We start from the raw sequence: 17,281 nt of genomic DNA, 5'->3' as shown, positions 1-17,281 counted from the left end.
GTAAGTGGCTGTGGATAAGAGCGTCTGCTAAATGACTGACATGTAAACGTAGGTGGAGTGAGGGAGTCACGTGTGAGGTGGTGCAGGATATGGAGGTGGGAGAACAGGACAGTCAGACAAATTCATACACACAAACCGCTCCTAACCTGGTAAAAATAGGCTACATATCATATATAAATGAATGTTCATTTGGAAAAGTTTTGAATAACATTTTATTGTCTGTAACAATGGTAGAACACAACACACAAAAATAACCTATCCTCCATTGTTACTTGACCTCAAGGTATTTGACCTAATGAAATAAGGCCATGAGGCTGATATGGTATTAGCTGGTATTAGGTCAACAGGCTAACAGGTAGAAACAGATCCAACTCACCTGACAACAGTAGATAAATATTTTAAACAAACAGAATGCTTCTCTTTAACATATGGCAAGTAAAAGTCATCCTTGCTTTGGACTATGTCAACAAGTTTTCATTTGAGCTATTTGTTGATTTTGTTGACATACACAATTTTGTAGTTCTAATGTATGTTCTATGTATGGGTTATGAATGTGTTATGGAGCCCTTATGTACAGTTACGGGGTTCTACTGGTCCGGAACTTCTGCTGTGGTGGGATAGGAACCAACCTGACTAAGTCCCTGGACCCGGAGGAAAAGCAAGAAAGGGACACGATGGAACCAACCTCTTCCACAGTGCACCATGGGAGCTCTCCTCAGTAGAGCTCTCTCTAATCAGAGAAACGTTTACTCTACAGTAGGAAAGCATTATCATCWTCACGTGAGTGGGATGTGTCGCTAGTGCTGTGTGTTTAACTTTGGGTTGGATGTATTTATACATGTACTTGGTCAGAGGAGGAGGTGCRGTGGGGGTCCAGGAAGGAGGCGCGGAGGGAGCCCAGGTCATCCAGTGTCTCCTGGGCCGTCTGCCTCAGGGCCGGGTGGCGGCTGGAGGTGGCCAGCATGCGTATGCGCTCCAGCGGGAGAAGGGGGTCGTCCAGCAGCAGCCCGGGCCCCACCAGGGACACCGCCTCCTCCAGCAGCACTGACTGGAGCAGCCGCAGGGCGTGGAGGCATACCTCAGAGTCCCCGTCTCAGGAGGGGAAGAGGGGTCGGGAGAGAGGACGACAAGAGAGAGCAAAAAGAGAGAGATAGAATGAAAAAGAGAGGGCGAGGGAAGAGAGGAGGGGCAGAATCAGACAGAAGCAGAGTGAGAGGAAGGGAAAAGAGAGAGTAAGAGAGAGAGGGAGAGAGATACAGTCTTAATCCTCCTAACTGACCACAACACATGAACCCTTCTTCACTGATCTGAGTTAAACACACTGATGCCAGCTCTCTGACCTCTGAATCAGGCTCTCTCTATCGGACACACACTGGACTCTTGGACGATTAGCCCCATTGTGGGCTATAAGAGATCCAAATGAACAAACAAATGCTTTTGAATGCACACATTTTATAACGACAAATACAAAGCACACAAGCCCACCCCTCACTCCCCTCTTACCTTCCAAAAGGGTCCAGATGAGAGTGAGAAGTCCTGGAAACTCCCTGATATACTTCAGTCCCTTTACACTGATACTGACATTATACAGAGCCATCAGCATCAACCTGTAACACAGAGAAACTACAATAACCATCATCATTTATCCACTTGCAGATAAACTACAACAACCATCAGCATCCACCTGCAGATAAACTACAATAACCATCATCATTCATCCACCTGCAGATAAACTACAATAACCATCATCATTCATCCACCTGCAGATACAATAACGCATCACATTCATCCAGAACTGCAAGAAAAACTACAATAACCATTCATCGTTCATCCACCTGCAGATAAACTACAATAACCATCATCATTCATCACCTGCAAATAAACTACAATACCATCATCATTCATCCACCTGCAGAATAAACTACAATAACCATCATCATTCATCCACCTGCAGATAAACTACAATAACAATCATCATTCATGCAGAGAAACTACAATAACCATCATCATTAATCCACCTGCAGATAAACTACAATAACCATCATCATTCATCCACCTGCAGAGAAACTACAATGCCTAGTTAATGTATTATTGCAGGTATCATTTGATCTGGATTCAAATGGCTGTGTGTATTGATGTTGGGTGTGTGTTGGGTCGGCCAACATAACTGCTGAGGAGACCGTGTGTGTGTGTATGATTATTAATGTGAGTGATTTAGAAGTCCTCCAGTCTTACACTTTGAGTTTGGGGAAGACCCCAGGCTTCAGGAGCTCCAGCAGCTGCATCAGAGTCTCCAGGAGGACGTGGGCGGAGCTGGACAGGTAGTCCCGCCCACACGTCACCGCCGCCACGTCTGAGTGGATAATCAAACAGCAGAGAGGTCACCGATTGGAGCGCTAAAGATGTTTAACGCTGAGCAGGGTGTGCCATTTATTATAAACTGGGTGGTTCCAGCCCTGAATGCTGATTGGCTGACAGTCGTGGTATATCAGACCATATTCCACGGGTATGACAAAACATTTATTTTTACTGCTCTAATTATGTTGGTAACCAGTTTATAATAGCAATAAGGCACCTCGGGGGTTTGTGGTATATGCCAATATACCACGGCTAAGAGCTGTATCCAGGCACTCGTTAGAACAGCCCTTAGCTGTGGTATATTGGGCATATACCACACCCCCTCATGCCTTATTGCTTAATTATATGATGCAAAATATGTTATATAACACAGCATAGACTGGAATAACTCACAGTGAGATGGTGTAATTATAAACGGTGGTTATCAAAAAACATTCAATAGACAGTTTGGATGGCATGCCATGGTGGCATAGCCGCACACTCACTGGTGACGACTCCGGCCAGCGCCAGAACAAACTGGTGCTCATGGGAATTGGAGTCTTGCTGCTCGGCCTTGGCCTCCCCATCCAGAGACTTGACAAAGCTCTCCAGGGTCTGGCCCGCCACACTCAGGAAGGACTGCAGTTTACCCTACAATCAGAGTAATGAGGCAGGGTCAGAGGTGGCCAGAGGGAGAGGGGAGGAATTAAGGAGGGGAACAAGGAGGGTGATGGAAGAGGACAAAGGCAAAGAGAACCAGGACATGGACTAGAGTTCAAAGAGAACCAGGACATGGACTAGAGTTCAAAGAGAACCAGGACATGGACTAGAGTTCAAAGAGAACCAGGACATGGACTACCAGCCGACATGGACTAGAGTTTAGAGAACCAGGATATGGAGTAGAGTCAAAGAGAACCAGGAACATGGACTAGAGTTCAAAAGAACCAGGACATGCGACTAGAGTTCAGAGAACCAGGCATATGGACTAGAGTTCAAAGAGAACCAGGGACATGAACGGTAGAGTTCAAGAGAACCAGGACAGTGACTAGAGTTCAAAGAGAACCAGGACATGGACTATAGTTCAAAGAGAACCAGGACATGGACTAGAATTCAAAGAGAACCCGGACATGGACTAGCAGTTCAAAAGAGAACCAGGACATGGACTATAGCTTCAAAGAGAACCAGGACATGGACTATAGTTCAAAGAGAACCAGGACATTGGACATAGTTCAAAGAGAAACCAGAGACATGGACTATAGTTCCAAAGAGAACCAGGACATGGACTATAGTTCAAAGAGAACCAGACATGGACTAGAGTTCAGAGAACCAGGACATGGACTATAGTTCAAAGAGAACCAGGCACATGGACTAGAGTTCAAGAGAACCAGGACATGGACTGGAGTTCAAAGAGAAACCAGGACATGGACATAGAGTTCAAAGAGAACCAGCGACCATGGACTATAGTTCAAAGAGAACCAGGACATGGACTAGAGTTCAAAGAGAACCAGGACATGGACTGAGTTCAAGAGAACCAGGACATGGACCTAGAGTTCAAAAGAACCAGGACATGAACTAGAAGTTCAAAGAGAACCAGGACATGGACTGGAGTGGAAAGCATCAGAGGCAGAGGAATAGCGTTCAGATGAGTGCTGACCCCCTAAACATTTTTATTTAATTTTCTTTCACCTTTATTTAACCAGGTAGGCCAGTTGAGAACAAGTTCTCATTTACTACTTGCGACCTGGCCAAGATAAAGCAAAGCAGTGCGACAAAAACAACAACACAGAGTTACACATAAACAAACGTACAGTCAATAACACAAATTAAAGAAAAATTAAAAATCTATGTAATCTATGTAAATTGACCCCTGGGCCATTGTACTTCTGTGTCAGCGCCAATACAGTAAAAATCCACCAAGTCTATTAAAGGTGTGATGAAGCTACTGTCATCATGTTATAGCTATCCAGTCCTCTCAGATCTCCACAGGTGTCTAAGCGGCTAGGGGGTTGGTTTGGAATTGGGTGAAAGGTTTTGTACGGTCTGTGGATGAATGCCTCTCACATCGGCCAGGATGTCTTTGACTGCCTCCTCCTTACTGGAGGTGCTCCACAGCAGGTGCAGGAGGCAGCCCCCAGCCCAGTACAGAACTCAGCCTGCTGCTGCAGCTGCTCCCGACTCTCCATAGCTGCTCCCTCAGAACCAGCTTCTCCTGCAGGGGCATGCAGCAGATAGGTAAACACTCAGACACACACACTTACATGCATACACACACACTTACACTCATACACACACACACTTACACTCATACACACAGACACTTACACACCACACACAAACTCATACACACACACACTACACTCATACACACACGCTTCCACTCAGACACACACAACACACTTCACGCACACACAACCTACAACATACTTGTCCCAAGAACCATCTTCTTCTCTGGGTCTATAAGTAAGGCCTTAAGACATACTCTGACCACCACAATGTTACCTAGGGAACAGGTTACCCTATCCATAGACTCAAGTTAGACTTTAGTTGATATCCTCCATCTCTAGCCTCTCCCTTTAATATCCCTCCATCTCTCACCTCTCTCTCTTTAATACTCCCTCCATCTCTCACCTCTCTCTTTAATATCCCTCCATCTCTCACCTCTCTCTTTAATATCCCACCATCTTCTCACCGCTTCTTTAATATCCCTCCATCTCTCACCTCTCTCTTTAATATCCCTCCATCTCTCACCTCTGTCTCTTTAATATCCCTCCATCTCTCACCCCTCTCTCTTTAATATCCCTCCATTCTCTCACCTCTCTCTTTAATATCCCTCCATCTCTCCCCTCTCTCTTTAATATCCCTCCATCTCTCACCGCTCTCTTTAATACCCTCCATCTCTTCACCTCTCTCTCTTTCTGACACTCGCTCTGCGCTGCGTCCAGGCGAGAGCGAAGGTGCAGGCACTTCCTGTCTCAGTTGCTCCTGCTCCTGACCAAGGCGCTCCTTCACTACACACACACACACACACACACACACACACACACACACACACACACACACACACACACACACACACACACACACACACACACACGATTTTCCCTTTCACTGTTTAGGCTATTTCCTAATACCCACATTCATGTTATTCATTATCTGCCCACTTGTATGATAACATCCGCGTAGAGCCATTTCAAGGGCAGCTTACTTGTCTCTGCAGCACGGGCTTTCTGCAGCATCTCAATCAGGTCTCCATTCACTACTTTGGGTAAGAACTCTCGGAGCTGCATGACCTCTGTAGTCAATCTCTCCAAGTCTCTTTTTCTGATTTGGACCAGGCCTTCTCGGCTGTCAACCTAGAACAGAAAATCAATAGCCAGTCAAGTGAATAAATATTTTATTACAGTTTTACTTGATTTTTGCAAGGTGTGGCTTATTTTTGCCAATGTGCCAGGCAAATACACTACCGTTCAAAAGTTTGGGGTCACTTTAGAAATGTTCACTTTAGAAATGTCCTTGTTTTTGAAAGAAAAGCAATTTTTTTGTCCATTAGAATAACATCAAATTGATCAGAAATACAGTGTAGACATTGTTAATGAAGGCCAGCATCCCTGAGTCGCCTCTTCACTGTTGACGTTGAAACTGGTGTTTTGCAGGTACTATTTAATTAAGCTGCCAGTTGAGGACTTGTGAGGCATATGTTTCTTAAACTAGACACTCTAATGTACTTGTCCTCTTGCTCAGTTGTACACCGGGGCCTCCCACTCCTCTTTCTATTCTGGTTAGAGACAGTTTGCGCTGTTCTGTGAAGGGAGTAGTACACAGCCTTGTACGAGATCTTCAGTTTCTTGGCAATTTCTCGCATGGAATAGCCTTCATTTCTCAGAACATGAATAGACTGATGAGTTTCAGAAGAAAGGTCTTTGTTTCTAGCTATTTTGAGCCTGTAATCGAACCCACAAATGCTGATGCTCCAGATACTCAACTAGTTTAAAGAAGGCCAGTTTTATTGCTTCTTTAATCAGTCAACCGTTTTCAGCTGTGCTAACACAATTACAAAAGGGTTTTCTAATGATCAATTAACCTTTTAAAATGATAAACTTGGATTATCTAACACAACGTGCCATTGGAACACAGGAGTGATGGTTGGTGATAATGTGCCTCTGTACGCCTATGTAGATATTCCATTTTCCATCTTTTTTAAAAAATCTGCCGTTTCTGCTACAATAGTCATTTACAACATTAACAATGTCTACACTGTATTTCTGATCAATTTGTATATTATTTTTCTTTTCAAAAACAAGGACATTTCTAAAGGACCCCAAACCTTTAAACAGTATGTGTATGTGTATGCATTAGTCATATAATGTAGTCTCCCTAGGCAAAAAGGGGTGCCTTCACAATGTGAACAATGCTCCTAGTGCTGTTGCCCTAGGTCTGGGATTTCCTGAGACTATCAATATCTGTAATATTAGATGGTATGCAGTAGTCATAGCTTGTAATATTAGGTGGTATGCTGTAGTCATATATCTGTAATATTAGGCATGTATGCAGAGTCATATCTGTAATATTAGATGGTGTGTAGTAGTCATATCTGTAATATTAGATGGTATGTAGTAGTCATAGCTGTAATATTAGGCGTATGGCTGTAGTCATAGCTGTAATATTAGGCAGTATGCAGTAGTCATAGCTATAATATTAGGCGGTATGCTGTAGTCATACGTGTAATATTAGGTGGTATGCTATAGTCATATCTGTAATATTAGGCAGTATGCAGTTAGTCATATCGTTAATATTAGGTGGTATGCTGTAGTCATATCTGTAATATTAGATGGTATGCAGTAGTCATAGATGTAATATTAGATGGTATGCAGAGTCATATCTGTAGAGTAGGAGGTATGCAGTAGTCATAGCTGTTAATATTAGGTGGTATGCTGTAAGTCATATCTGTATATATAGGCAGTATGCAGTAGTCATAGCTGTAATATTAGGTGGTATGCTGTAGTCATATCTGTAATATTAGATGGTATGCAGTAGTCATAGATGTAATATTAGAATGGTGGTGCAGTAGTCATATCTGTAATATTAGGTTTTCATTTAAGAGTCCCGTATACAGTTGTGACCAAAAGCTTTGAAATGACACAAATATTAATTTTCACAAAGTCTGCTGCCTCAGTTTGTATGATGGCAATTTGCTATACTCCAGAATGTTATGAAGAGTGATCAGATGAATTGCAAAGTCCCTCTTTGTCATGCAAAGGGACTGAATCCCCCAAAAACATTTCCACTGCATTTCAGCCCTGCCACAAAAGGACCAGCTGACATCATGTCAGTTGATTCTCTCGTTAACACAGGTGTGAGTGTTGACGAGGACAAGGCTGGAGATCACTCTGGCATGCTGATTGAGGTTTGAATAACGGACTGGAAGCTTCAAAAGGAGGGTGGTGCTTGGAATCATTGTTCTTCCTCTGTCAATCATGGTTCCTGCAGGAAACACGTGCCGTCATACTTGCTTTGCACAAAAAAGAGCTTCACAGGCAAGGATATTGCTGCCAGTAAGATTGCACCTAAATCAACCATTTATCGGATCATCAAGAACTTCAAGGAGAGTGGTTCAATTGTTGTGTAAGAAGGCTTCAGGGTGCCCCAAGAAAGTCCAGCACAACGCCAGGACCGCTTCCTACATTTGATTCAGCTGCGGGAATCGGGACACCACCAGTAACAGAGCTTGCTCAGGAATGGCAGCAGGCAGGTCGTGAGTGCATCTGCACGCACAGTGAGCGCGAAGACTTTTTGGAGGATGGCCTGGTGTCAAGGGGGCAGCAAAGAAGCCACTTATTCTCCAGGAAAAACATCAGGGACAGACTGATATTCTGCAAACGGTACAGGGATTGGACTGCTGAGGACTGGGGTAAAGTCATTTCTCTGATGAATCCCCTTTCCGATTGTTTGGGCATCCGGAAAAAAGCTTGTCCGCGAGAAGACAAGGTGATGGCGCTACCATCAGTCCTGTGTCATGCCAACAGTAAAGCATCCTGAGACCATTCATGTGTGGGTTGCTTCTCAGCCAGGGAGTGGGCTCACTCACAAATTTTGCCTAAGAAACACCAGCCATGAAAAAGAATGGTACCAACACATCCTCCGAGAGCAACTTCTCCCAACCATCCAGGAACAGTTTGGTGAAGAACAATGCCTTTTCCAGCATGAATGGACCACCTTGCCATAAGGCAAAAGTGACAACTAAGTGGCTCGGGAAGCAAAACATTGATATTTTGAGTCCATGGCCAGGAAACTCCCCAGACCTTAATCCCATTGAGAATTTGTGGTCAATCCTCAAGAGGCAGTGGACAACAAAACCCACAAATTCTGACAAACCACAAGCATCAATTATGCAAAGAATGGGCTGCCATCAGTCGAGAGTTTGGCCCAGAAGTTAAGTTGACAGCATGCCAGGGCAGATTGCACAGAGTCTTGAAAAAGAAGGGTCAACACTGCATATTGACTCTTTGCATCAATCTCATGTAATTGTCAATAAAAGCCTTTTGAACTTATGAAATGCTTGTAATTATAATTCAGTATTCCATAGTAACATCTGAACAAAAATATCTAAAGACACTGAAGCCAGCAAACTTTGTGGGAAATTAATATTTGTGTCATTCTCAAAACTTTTGGCCATGACTGTACAACAATTCACTAGAAGCAGGACCATCTTTATAGCTCTGTAATAGTTATGCAGTTCTTGGCATCTAGTGGACAAATCTGAAAATGACAATGTAAATTTCCTGACAAGACGGACTTCAGGACGGACTATCTCTTCACACGACAAATAACGGGCTCGCTCTTGACCAAACCGAAATAGTAACCTAATCCAACATTACTCACCTACAAGTCTAGCTGACAGTGACTCTTCAACTTTGTTTGCTGAGATGGTTGTACAAAGAGATAACTTACTTGTGAATTAAGTAGTAACTTCATCTTCATGTACAGTACCTGTGTATTCGCGTCTGGTGAGCTCTTGTTAGCATAGCTAGTTACAGTAGCAAGCGTAGCTAGCAAACAGGAAGCTAATTTGCGACTCCCAATATTTTTTTTACTATAGTGATAGTCAAAAATATGATATAAATACCTTTCTTTTCTTGCACAAAGCCAACATTTTTGGTCTATTGTTGAGTCATTTTTAATTCGCTCAGAGGTTTGTTTTGAGATGAGTTTAGTGCACTTGCCACTAGTGATGGCATTCCGAGTCTTTTCGGTGAGCAGAGCCGGCTCATTTGGCTCCGTTCAGGTAAAAGAGCCGCTCATTTGGCTCCGTTCAGGTAAAAGGCCGGTTCATTTGCTCCCAAATGGCTCCTCGTTCAAAATGCTTAAAAATATATCTAGAATCAAGGAAAAACGTGCAAATCTCCAATTTAAATCACAAAAAAGTAGGTTACCATTATGTCAGATCGTGAAATGCACGTTCAAAGCATTTTTACCTGGATCAATTATTCAGTTCTTTTTAACGCACTGCACATTTTTAGGATGGACCAGAATGACGCACCTCCCCCACTATTGTTTCGTGCAGTGAAGAATTCACCCTCTTTAGATAATTATTAGTAACATATTTTGCAGGTAATCGTTGTTTTGAGAAAAAAAAAATCTGTTTGTAGCTTGTAATGTAAATCACCAAAAAGATCCGTTCAAAAAGAGCCGTTCGTTTTTTCTAAGGTTTTATTGTGGAATGTTTAATACTCCAGCATAACTTCCGATAATCATACGTAATCTCTATGCAACGGCACTGTTTCACTAGGACACCAGTATCTTTTGTAAAGATACACCCACCCCAAACATCTCCTGCACTATGACCCCTGGGCCTGACCTACATTCATGTCACGTTTGACCTTTCTAGCTTCCAGTGCGTAGCTACAGTTTACAGTGATTAGTTTCAAAGAGTTCCTCCGTCATGTACTAACAATCTACAGTACTCGCCGTATATTTGACCTCTCTCATGGGTTCAAATGTCTCATTCTCTCTGGTCGTGCTGTGTTAAAGGTACGAACGCAGTGCGGCGGCTGGACCTCCTAATCAGAAACTTGTCGTATGTCCGAGAACCAGCCCCTCACGCTCATGAGGGGCGGCAGTGTCTCCCGCTGACCGGCATCCACTGGTTCTACAGAGGGAGCCATGTTCTTTAGGATTGTGGTCGACTGAGTGGTAGCTGCAGATGGAGAAACTACCACATCACGTTCATTAGAACAGGTACTGACTGTTGAATGACAGCCCTTCATCAGCCCAATACACACACCACCCTATTTTTGAGCTAGTCCTCTCAGTCAGTGATGTCCGGGTGGATTCTACAGTTAACTGAAGTGTCCTGCTCCCTGAGAGAGCGAAAGGTGCAGAAGGCTGTGCAGTACGCTGGTGAGGACACCGGCATCAATGAAGAGATGCAGGTCTTCCAGACCCCAGAACCTGTAAAAGTTGTACGATCTCTCCTCTAGCGTGGTAAACACATTTAATGCAAAACTTCATTAAACTGGACACTACTGTCAGGAGTTATACATTTTCTTATTTCTGAGTGACATTGACGATTATGCGTTCATCTTTTGCATTAATTTCAGATGCCATGGTTGTTAAAATATAGTACAGAGAAAGTGTATGCTATTCCCCCTGAACAAAAGCAATAATGATGCTCAATGTAGATGGTTTTGTAACCTGTAATGTCAGTTCCAAAACAGACCAATAGATGGCACTAGATGGCATTATGCATTGAATACGTCTTAGGTTCAAGAAACCTGGTACACTGATGACCAAAACAATTGCTTTATTCAATCAAGTACAGCAAATATTTACATTTACCACCAAGGAATGAACACATGGCAGAAACATTTGTCAGGTCATCATTGTCTGTCCCTGAGGACAGGGTCCAGGCCACAGTCCCATATCTTTCATCGTTTTTTTCAAAACTTCCCCACTGGACCCAATATAGAAGAATAGTACCTTTAACCCAAAGCAGACATGGCCCACTGTTTGACATCTTGGGCATTGTGGGTATTTCTGCAGGGCCTCATGATCTGGCTGTTGTTTAACATAAGTTTCATCAGCTGGAACTCCTTCTGGATCTTTAGCTGTGAGCTGTCCATAAGACTTAATCAGCTCCAACTGCTGCAGGTGTTCAAACGCCTGGAACAGAGTGTTATTGGTTGAATAAATCTTGAGTATTCAAAGAATACAATAGCCACATGTATTGCCAAGACTGTATGTATTACAATCAACTTTAGTCAGGTTATTACAGAGAAGGACAAACAGCAGCATTATATACTGAACAAAAATAAAACGCAACATCCAACAATTTTACTAAGTTACAGTTCATGTAAGAAATCAGGCCATTTAAATAAATAAATTCGGCCCTAATCTATGGATTTCATATGGCTGGGCAGGGGCGCATCCATGGGTGGATAGGCCCAGCCAATCCAAATGAGTTTTTCCCCACAAAAGGCTCTATTAGAGACAGAAATAATCCTCTGTTTCATCAACTATCCGGGTGGCTCTCAGACGATCCCGCAGGTTAAGAAGCCGGATGTGGAGGTCCTGGGCTGGTGTGGTTACACGTGGTCTGCGGTTGTGAGGCCGTACTGCAAAATTCTCAAAAATGCCGTTGAAGGTGGCTTATGGTAGAGAAATTAACATTCAATTCTCTGGCAACAGTTCTGGTGGACATTCCTGCAGTCAGCATGCCAATTGCACACTCCCTCAAAACTTGAGKCATCTGTGGAATTGTGTTGTGTGACAAAACTGCACATTTTAGAGTGGCCTTTTATTGTCCCCAGCAAAAGGTGCACCTGTGTAATGATCAAGCTGTTTAAACATCTTCTTAATATGCCACACCTGTCAGGTGGATGGATTATCTTGGCAAAGGAGAAATGCTCACTAACAGGGATGTAAACAAATTTGTGCACAAAATAACAGAAATAAGCTTTATGTACGTTTGGAACATTTCTGGGATCTTTTATTTCAGCTCATGAAACATGACCTGACTACACTTTACATGTTGTGTTTATATTTTTGTTCAGTATACATCAACATTCAGCACAAATCCACTCTTCTTCATTGTGAAATAAACTTACCTTGAGAACGAGCTACAAAAACATGATAGGATCTTTATGAAATATACTATTGGAAGGGTCTGATGTCATTCTACTGAGACCATGTCATGCAGACCCACCTTTATGACGACTGGCTTGTCAAAGTTATGGATAGAACGGGATTTCCTCTGCAGGAATTTCTTGAACTCTGACAAAAATAAAATATCTATTAACACAAACGTATGTCATTCCCAACAATTACACACCAGCTCTTACTAACTGTTGATCCTTACCATTGTGAACCATCTGGAAGTTAAACGGCTCTCCTTCATAGATGTCATTCAAGTGTTTCATGGCAATTATCAGGCACAGTTCAAGAATGGACAGGCCTGGAYAGATCAACAAAGCAAAATGCAGGCCAAATGATCAATGTTTTATCAAATGGTCATACGTCCATCAAAGAAATCCTCTAATAATGACTTTAGGCTTTAAATTACCATGAAGAATGTTTGCTTTAGAGTCCACCATACAGACTCTACTGGCCTCCAGAAGATCAGTGGGCTTGATGGCAGGTTTAGATGCACTCACACGGCTCAGAGCCAGCATCTGCAGAGAGGGGTCCACACACACAAAGCAACATTCAGAGTTTTTTTCCCCCACTCTTTGCTTTAAAACTACAGATACAAACTCTTACCAGTAACAAGTGCAAGGAACGGAAGTCTTTGCTGGAGTTATAATGTCTTTGTAAGACGTCCACCACTGGTTGGTCTTCACATAGCGTCTGAAATAAAGTCAGGAAGCATCGTGAGTAAGAAGAAAAATACCTTTCAGATAAAGCCAACTACAGCACATCACAAATCTAGTACTGTTAAAAAWATATATATAATAATAGTTTGCAGTCCTGGACTGGCCTCACCTTGATGCCGTCATTCCACTCGTCATAGAACTTGGTGTCGGGGAAGTCTTGTGGCAGGCTGAGCTGTGAGCGGACGTTGTCCAGGTACTGTATGAAGCTCAGGGAGCTGAGCAGGTGAATCTGTCTGTGGCTGAACCTGGACTTGACCCTCTTCTCTAGCAGCTCCAGGACATCCTGCAGCAAGCAGAGATGAGACCAGTTGTGATCACCAGAGAAGAGGATGAAAGAGAAGAAGGTAGAGTACAGTAAAGTCACAGGAGACTGAGGGGAGGATGGCTCATAATGCCTYGAATGGAGTAAACAGAATGGTATCAAACACATGCAAACCATGTGTTCAATGCCATTCAATTTATTCTGTTCCAGCCATTACTTAGAGCCTGTCCTCCCCAATTAAGGTACCACCTGTGAGTAGAGTAGAATATAATTAGATTGAAACCTATCCTTTTGAAACTAAAACGAGTTAATCACTGGAGAGGTCTAAAAGCTAGATAGTACACAACTGTGGTAGAAGAGACCCTACCAGTCTGCAGGTGAGGCCGATCACAGCGATGGGAGCCTGGGCAGACTGGGAGACATCCAGGAGGTTGTAGAGCAGAGTCTGGTTCTTATGGTGGGCAAACAGGTCAAACTCATCCAGAATGAAGAGGACAGGCCGACTGCTGCTACGATCACCTGGGACAAAGAGAGAACAGTACACTGTAGAGCCATACTGTCAGCATAAAGATTCTTCAAAATTATTAGTGAGGGCAATGTGCAGAAATGATTACCTTTCTTTAACGCCTCAAGAAGGAAGGCCAAGTTTTCTGCAAAACTACCCTGAAATTAACAATAAAATAAAGAGCAAGTTATAAATTGCAAAGGTACAAAAACATACAGCATAACTTCTGTAAACACTTACAAACACTTTGTCTCCAACAACATTCTCCAGATTGAGCTGGCGTGTGATTTCTTTGAGCGCTATTCTATCATCAGTCTGTAAAAGACCTAGAAAGACAGAGAASAATTGTTGGAGAGAGAATCAACAGACAGTGCAGAAACAGACAGAATCAACAGACACAGAAACAAACATAGAAACAATCACAGACATCCTACTACCAACCATTCAGGWGGACAGGTAACACATTCTTATTGACATCCTTCACCTCCAGCAACTCTCTCAAGACACAGTTCAGGAGCTGGAGATAACAGAAGAAAGTCAACATGCATGACGACGACAATAGGAGTTGGCTATACAGCACAAACAGATCTGGGACAAGGCTATCCTCGTAGCATTCCATACCATTGTTTTCCCAGATCCCCTGGGTCCAACGATGAGTACAGAATTACTCTCTCCATGGACAGCTGTCCTCCTCAGCAGCTCCAGCAGGTGTCTGGAACATTAACACAAGGACCGTTACCCACAATGCCCCACTCTCTGCAGCTCAGTATACAACCTGGCCAATTGCCATGTTCAAAACAACTGGGAACTCTCCGACTTCAGGGCGTTCAAAACAAATGGGAACTTGGGGGAAAAAACGAGCTCCGACTGGGAAAAATCTATTTAAACTGTTATCCAACTCAGGAACTCAGGCCTCTTTCTAGAGCTCCGACCTCGTATTTCTGAAGTTCCCAGTTGTTTTGAACGCGGCCGGTGGCTGCCAAGGTGTAACGCGGTGTAACACTAGACAGCAAAAACACACAGAAACGACAGGTATAGGTGGGGCTGGAGCCAAATAATAAACAACAGCTGGGTCCTTGTGAAATTGAAAATCTGAACAGTTAAGTTTATTATGTTGAGACTTTCAGCCCCCAACAAAATGCACATTGCCATGATACATGACCTGTGGAGTACCCCTCATAAAACACASTTGTCATGTGTTATGGTAAATAGACCCAACTTATACCATTACCCTTACATTAATCAATCTGCTACAGTACAGTCAGTGAGTGTCACGTTTGTCAATTAATAAAACCTTAGTTAGCAGGTCAGCACCACCAAGGTACCTACTTGTGTTGTGATTCCATTCCCACTGGCTTTTCAGGAAGTCTCTGATGACAGAATCTCTCCCTCAATATCATCTGAACCTGAAAAATAAATCCATACTAAAAAGGGTTATTATTAAGTATTTGCGAGTAATGTTGTCCATGGGACATCATACCTTAATGTGTTACCTGGGTAAGTTATTTTTTTAAACATTTGTTTAACTAGGCAAGTCAGTTAAGAACAAATTCTTATTTACAATGACGGCCTATGAACAGTGGGTTAACTGCCTTGTTCAGGGGCAGAACGACAGATTTTTACCTTGGCAGCTCGGGGATTCGATCTAGCAAGGTCACCACAACCAACTAATAAATTGATCCATTACGTTGCCTGCTCAATGTAAACATTCAATAAAACAAACGAACACAAACCTGAGAAATACATTCGCCGACTGGCATGTGTGTTTCTTTCACTTTTCGTTTACTCATGGTGGCAACAGTCTAGAATGGACAAAACACAAGAGAGACTTGCGCTAAAGCTAACTACAGAAGCTAGCTAGCAAGCAACATGGCATGCAGTGCAAACAAAACGAAATATTTCTCTATTATGGTAACTAGCTGATGACTCGCCTTATAAAATAAAAGTGTACGGTGAAACATATGACTGAGTGATATTTAAAGTTTGGTGACGTTAATAATAATAATTAGTAACTTTTTTCCCGATGACAGTGGTCTAAGCGCGAAATTGAAATCTTTGCGAAGACATTTCTCATTTAACAATCACAACTCCTCCAAACCCACTTCGGGTCACCTAATATTGGACCTACAATAGGGGGCTATATTACTGCACAAAACAATCTACACACATTTAAATGAATAATTCCAGGATGTAAGATTCCTGCATCTAATTAATATCAAATGTACTTAATCGGGGAGGGGATGTTCTCTTCAACAGTGATTATCCTACCACAGCCACCGAGTTAGCGCTTATGATGGAATGCATTATGAATGGTCCCGACCTTTTTGGTACGCAGAAGTAGTAGTATGCTCATGGAAGCTTTACTTATTCTATGCCAGGTCAGACACATATGTGTTGAGCCTTTTATCAGTGGTGGATAAGTACCCAATTGTCATAATAGAGTAAAAATTAAGATACCTTCATAGAAAATCACTCAAGTAAAGTGAAAGTCACCCAGTAAATACTACTTGAGAAAAAGTCTAAAAATATTTGGTTTAAATATACTTAAGTATCAAAAGGGAAAGTATAATAATTTGAAATAGCTTCTATTAGGTAATCCAAACGGCACAAATTTATTTTATTTTATTTTTTATTTACGGATAGCCAAGGGCATACTACAACATTCAGACATAATTTACAAAAGAAGCATTTGTGTTTAGTGAGTCAGCCGGATTGGGGGCAGTAGGGATGACAAGGGATGTTCTCTTGATAAGTGTGTGAATTTGACAATTTTCCTGTCGTGTTAAGCATTCAAAATGTAACAAGTACTTTAGGGTGTCAGGGAAAATGTATGGAGTACAAATTACATTATTTTCTTTAGGAATATAGTGGGAGTAAAAGTTGTCAAAAAATATCAATAGTATAGTAGACACCCCCCCAAAAAATGTTTTCCTTAAGTACTTTACACCACTGCTTTTTATTGAATCAGCAGAAGTGAAACGTGACAGATTTGTAATTTCATTTTAATGAATATCTGGACAGACACTTTTCTGTTGGGTTCCATAGTTGTGTAACACGATGTGTTTCTTGATTTTGCTCTTTGCTCTAGTCCTGTCAGAGAAACACACCTCCCCCCACTGTGCTCTCGGAAAATACGAAATGGAATCCTTGGACATCCCAATTCTGACGTCACCCCTTTAAAGTTACAATTTAAAAGGACAAAGTCAAAGGTTGTAAGTTGATTTTTGTATTATGAATTAAAAAAATAAAAAATAAAAAAAGTTTGATGTTGTCAAAAATAAATAAATTGGGGGGAAAAGTAAAAAATAT

At 42.3% G+C, this 17,281-nt stretch overlaps 2 protein-coding genes across 2 annotated transcripts; both read right to left on the bottom strand.

Moving 5' to 3' along the window:
* Nucleotides 1–194: 194 nt before the first annotated feature.
* hsf2bp (heat shock transcription factor 2 binding protein) lies at nt 195–10,499 on the bottom strand. The gene is given in 11 exon segments (XM_024143858.2): nt 195–1,092; nt 1,504–1,607; nt 2,236–2,353; nt 2,844–2,988; nt 4,399–4,451; nt 4,454–4,519; nt 4,522–4,546; nt 5,241–5,300; nt 5,302–5,345; nt 5,543–5,690; nt 10,437–10,499. Coding segments are annotated over 11 exon segments (1,086 nt in total). The 3' UTR covers nt 195–832.
* Nucleotides 10,500–11,231: 732 nt separating this feature from the next.
* orc4 (origin recognition complex, subunit 4) lies at nt 11,232–16,061 on the bottom strand. The gene is given in 16 exon segments (XM_024143855.2): nt 11,232–11,352; nt 11,354–11,384; nt 11,387–11,456; nt 11,458–11,496; nt 12,539–12,606; nt 12,692–12,787; nt 12,896–13,004; nt 13,093–13,179; nt 13,315–13,488; nt 13,835–13,986; nt 14,082–14,130; nt 14,213–14,298; nt 14,414–14,489; nt 14,594–14,684; nt 15,302–15,378; nt 15,706–16,061. Coding segments are annotated over 16 exon segments (1,299 nt in total). The 5' UTR covers nt 15,763–16,061; the 3' UTR covers nt 11,232–11,315.
* Nucleotides 16,062–17,281: the final 1,220 nt, after the last annotated feature.

The sequence above is a fragment of the Salvelinus sp. IW2-2015 genome, unplaced genomic scaffold (assembly GCF_002910315.2).
Source record: "Salvelinus sp. IW2-2015 unplaced genomic scaffold, ASM291031v2 Un_scaffold4463, whole genome shotgun sequence".
NCBI lineage: Eukaryota > Metazoa > Chordata > Actinopteri > Salmoniformes > Salmonidae > Salvelinus > Salvelinus sp. IW2-2015.
The sequence above is the reverse complement of the archived record's forward strand: the minus strand, read 5'-3'. Positions and strand labels throughout refer to the sequence as shown.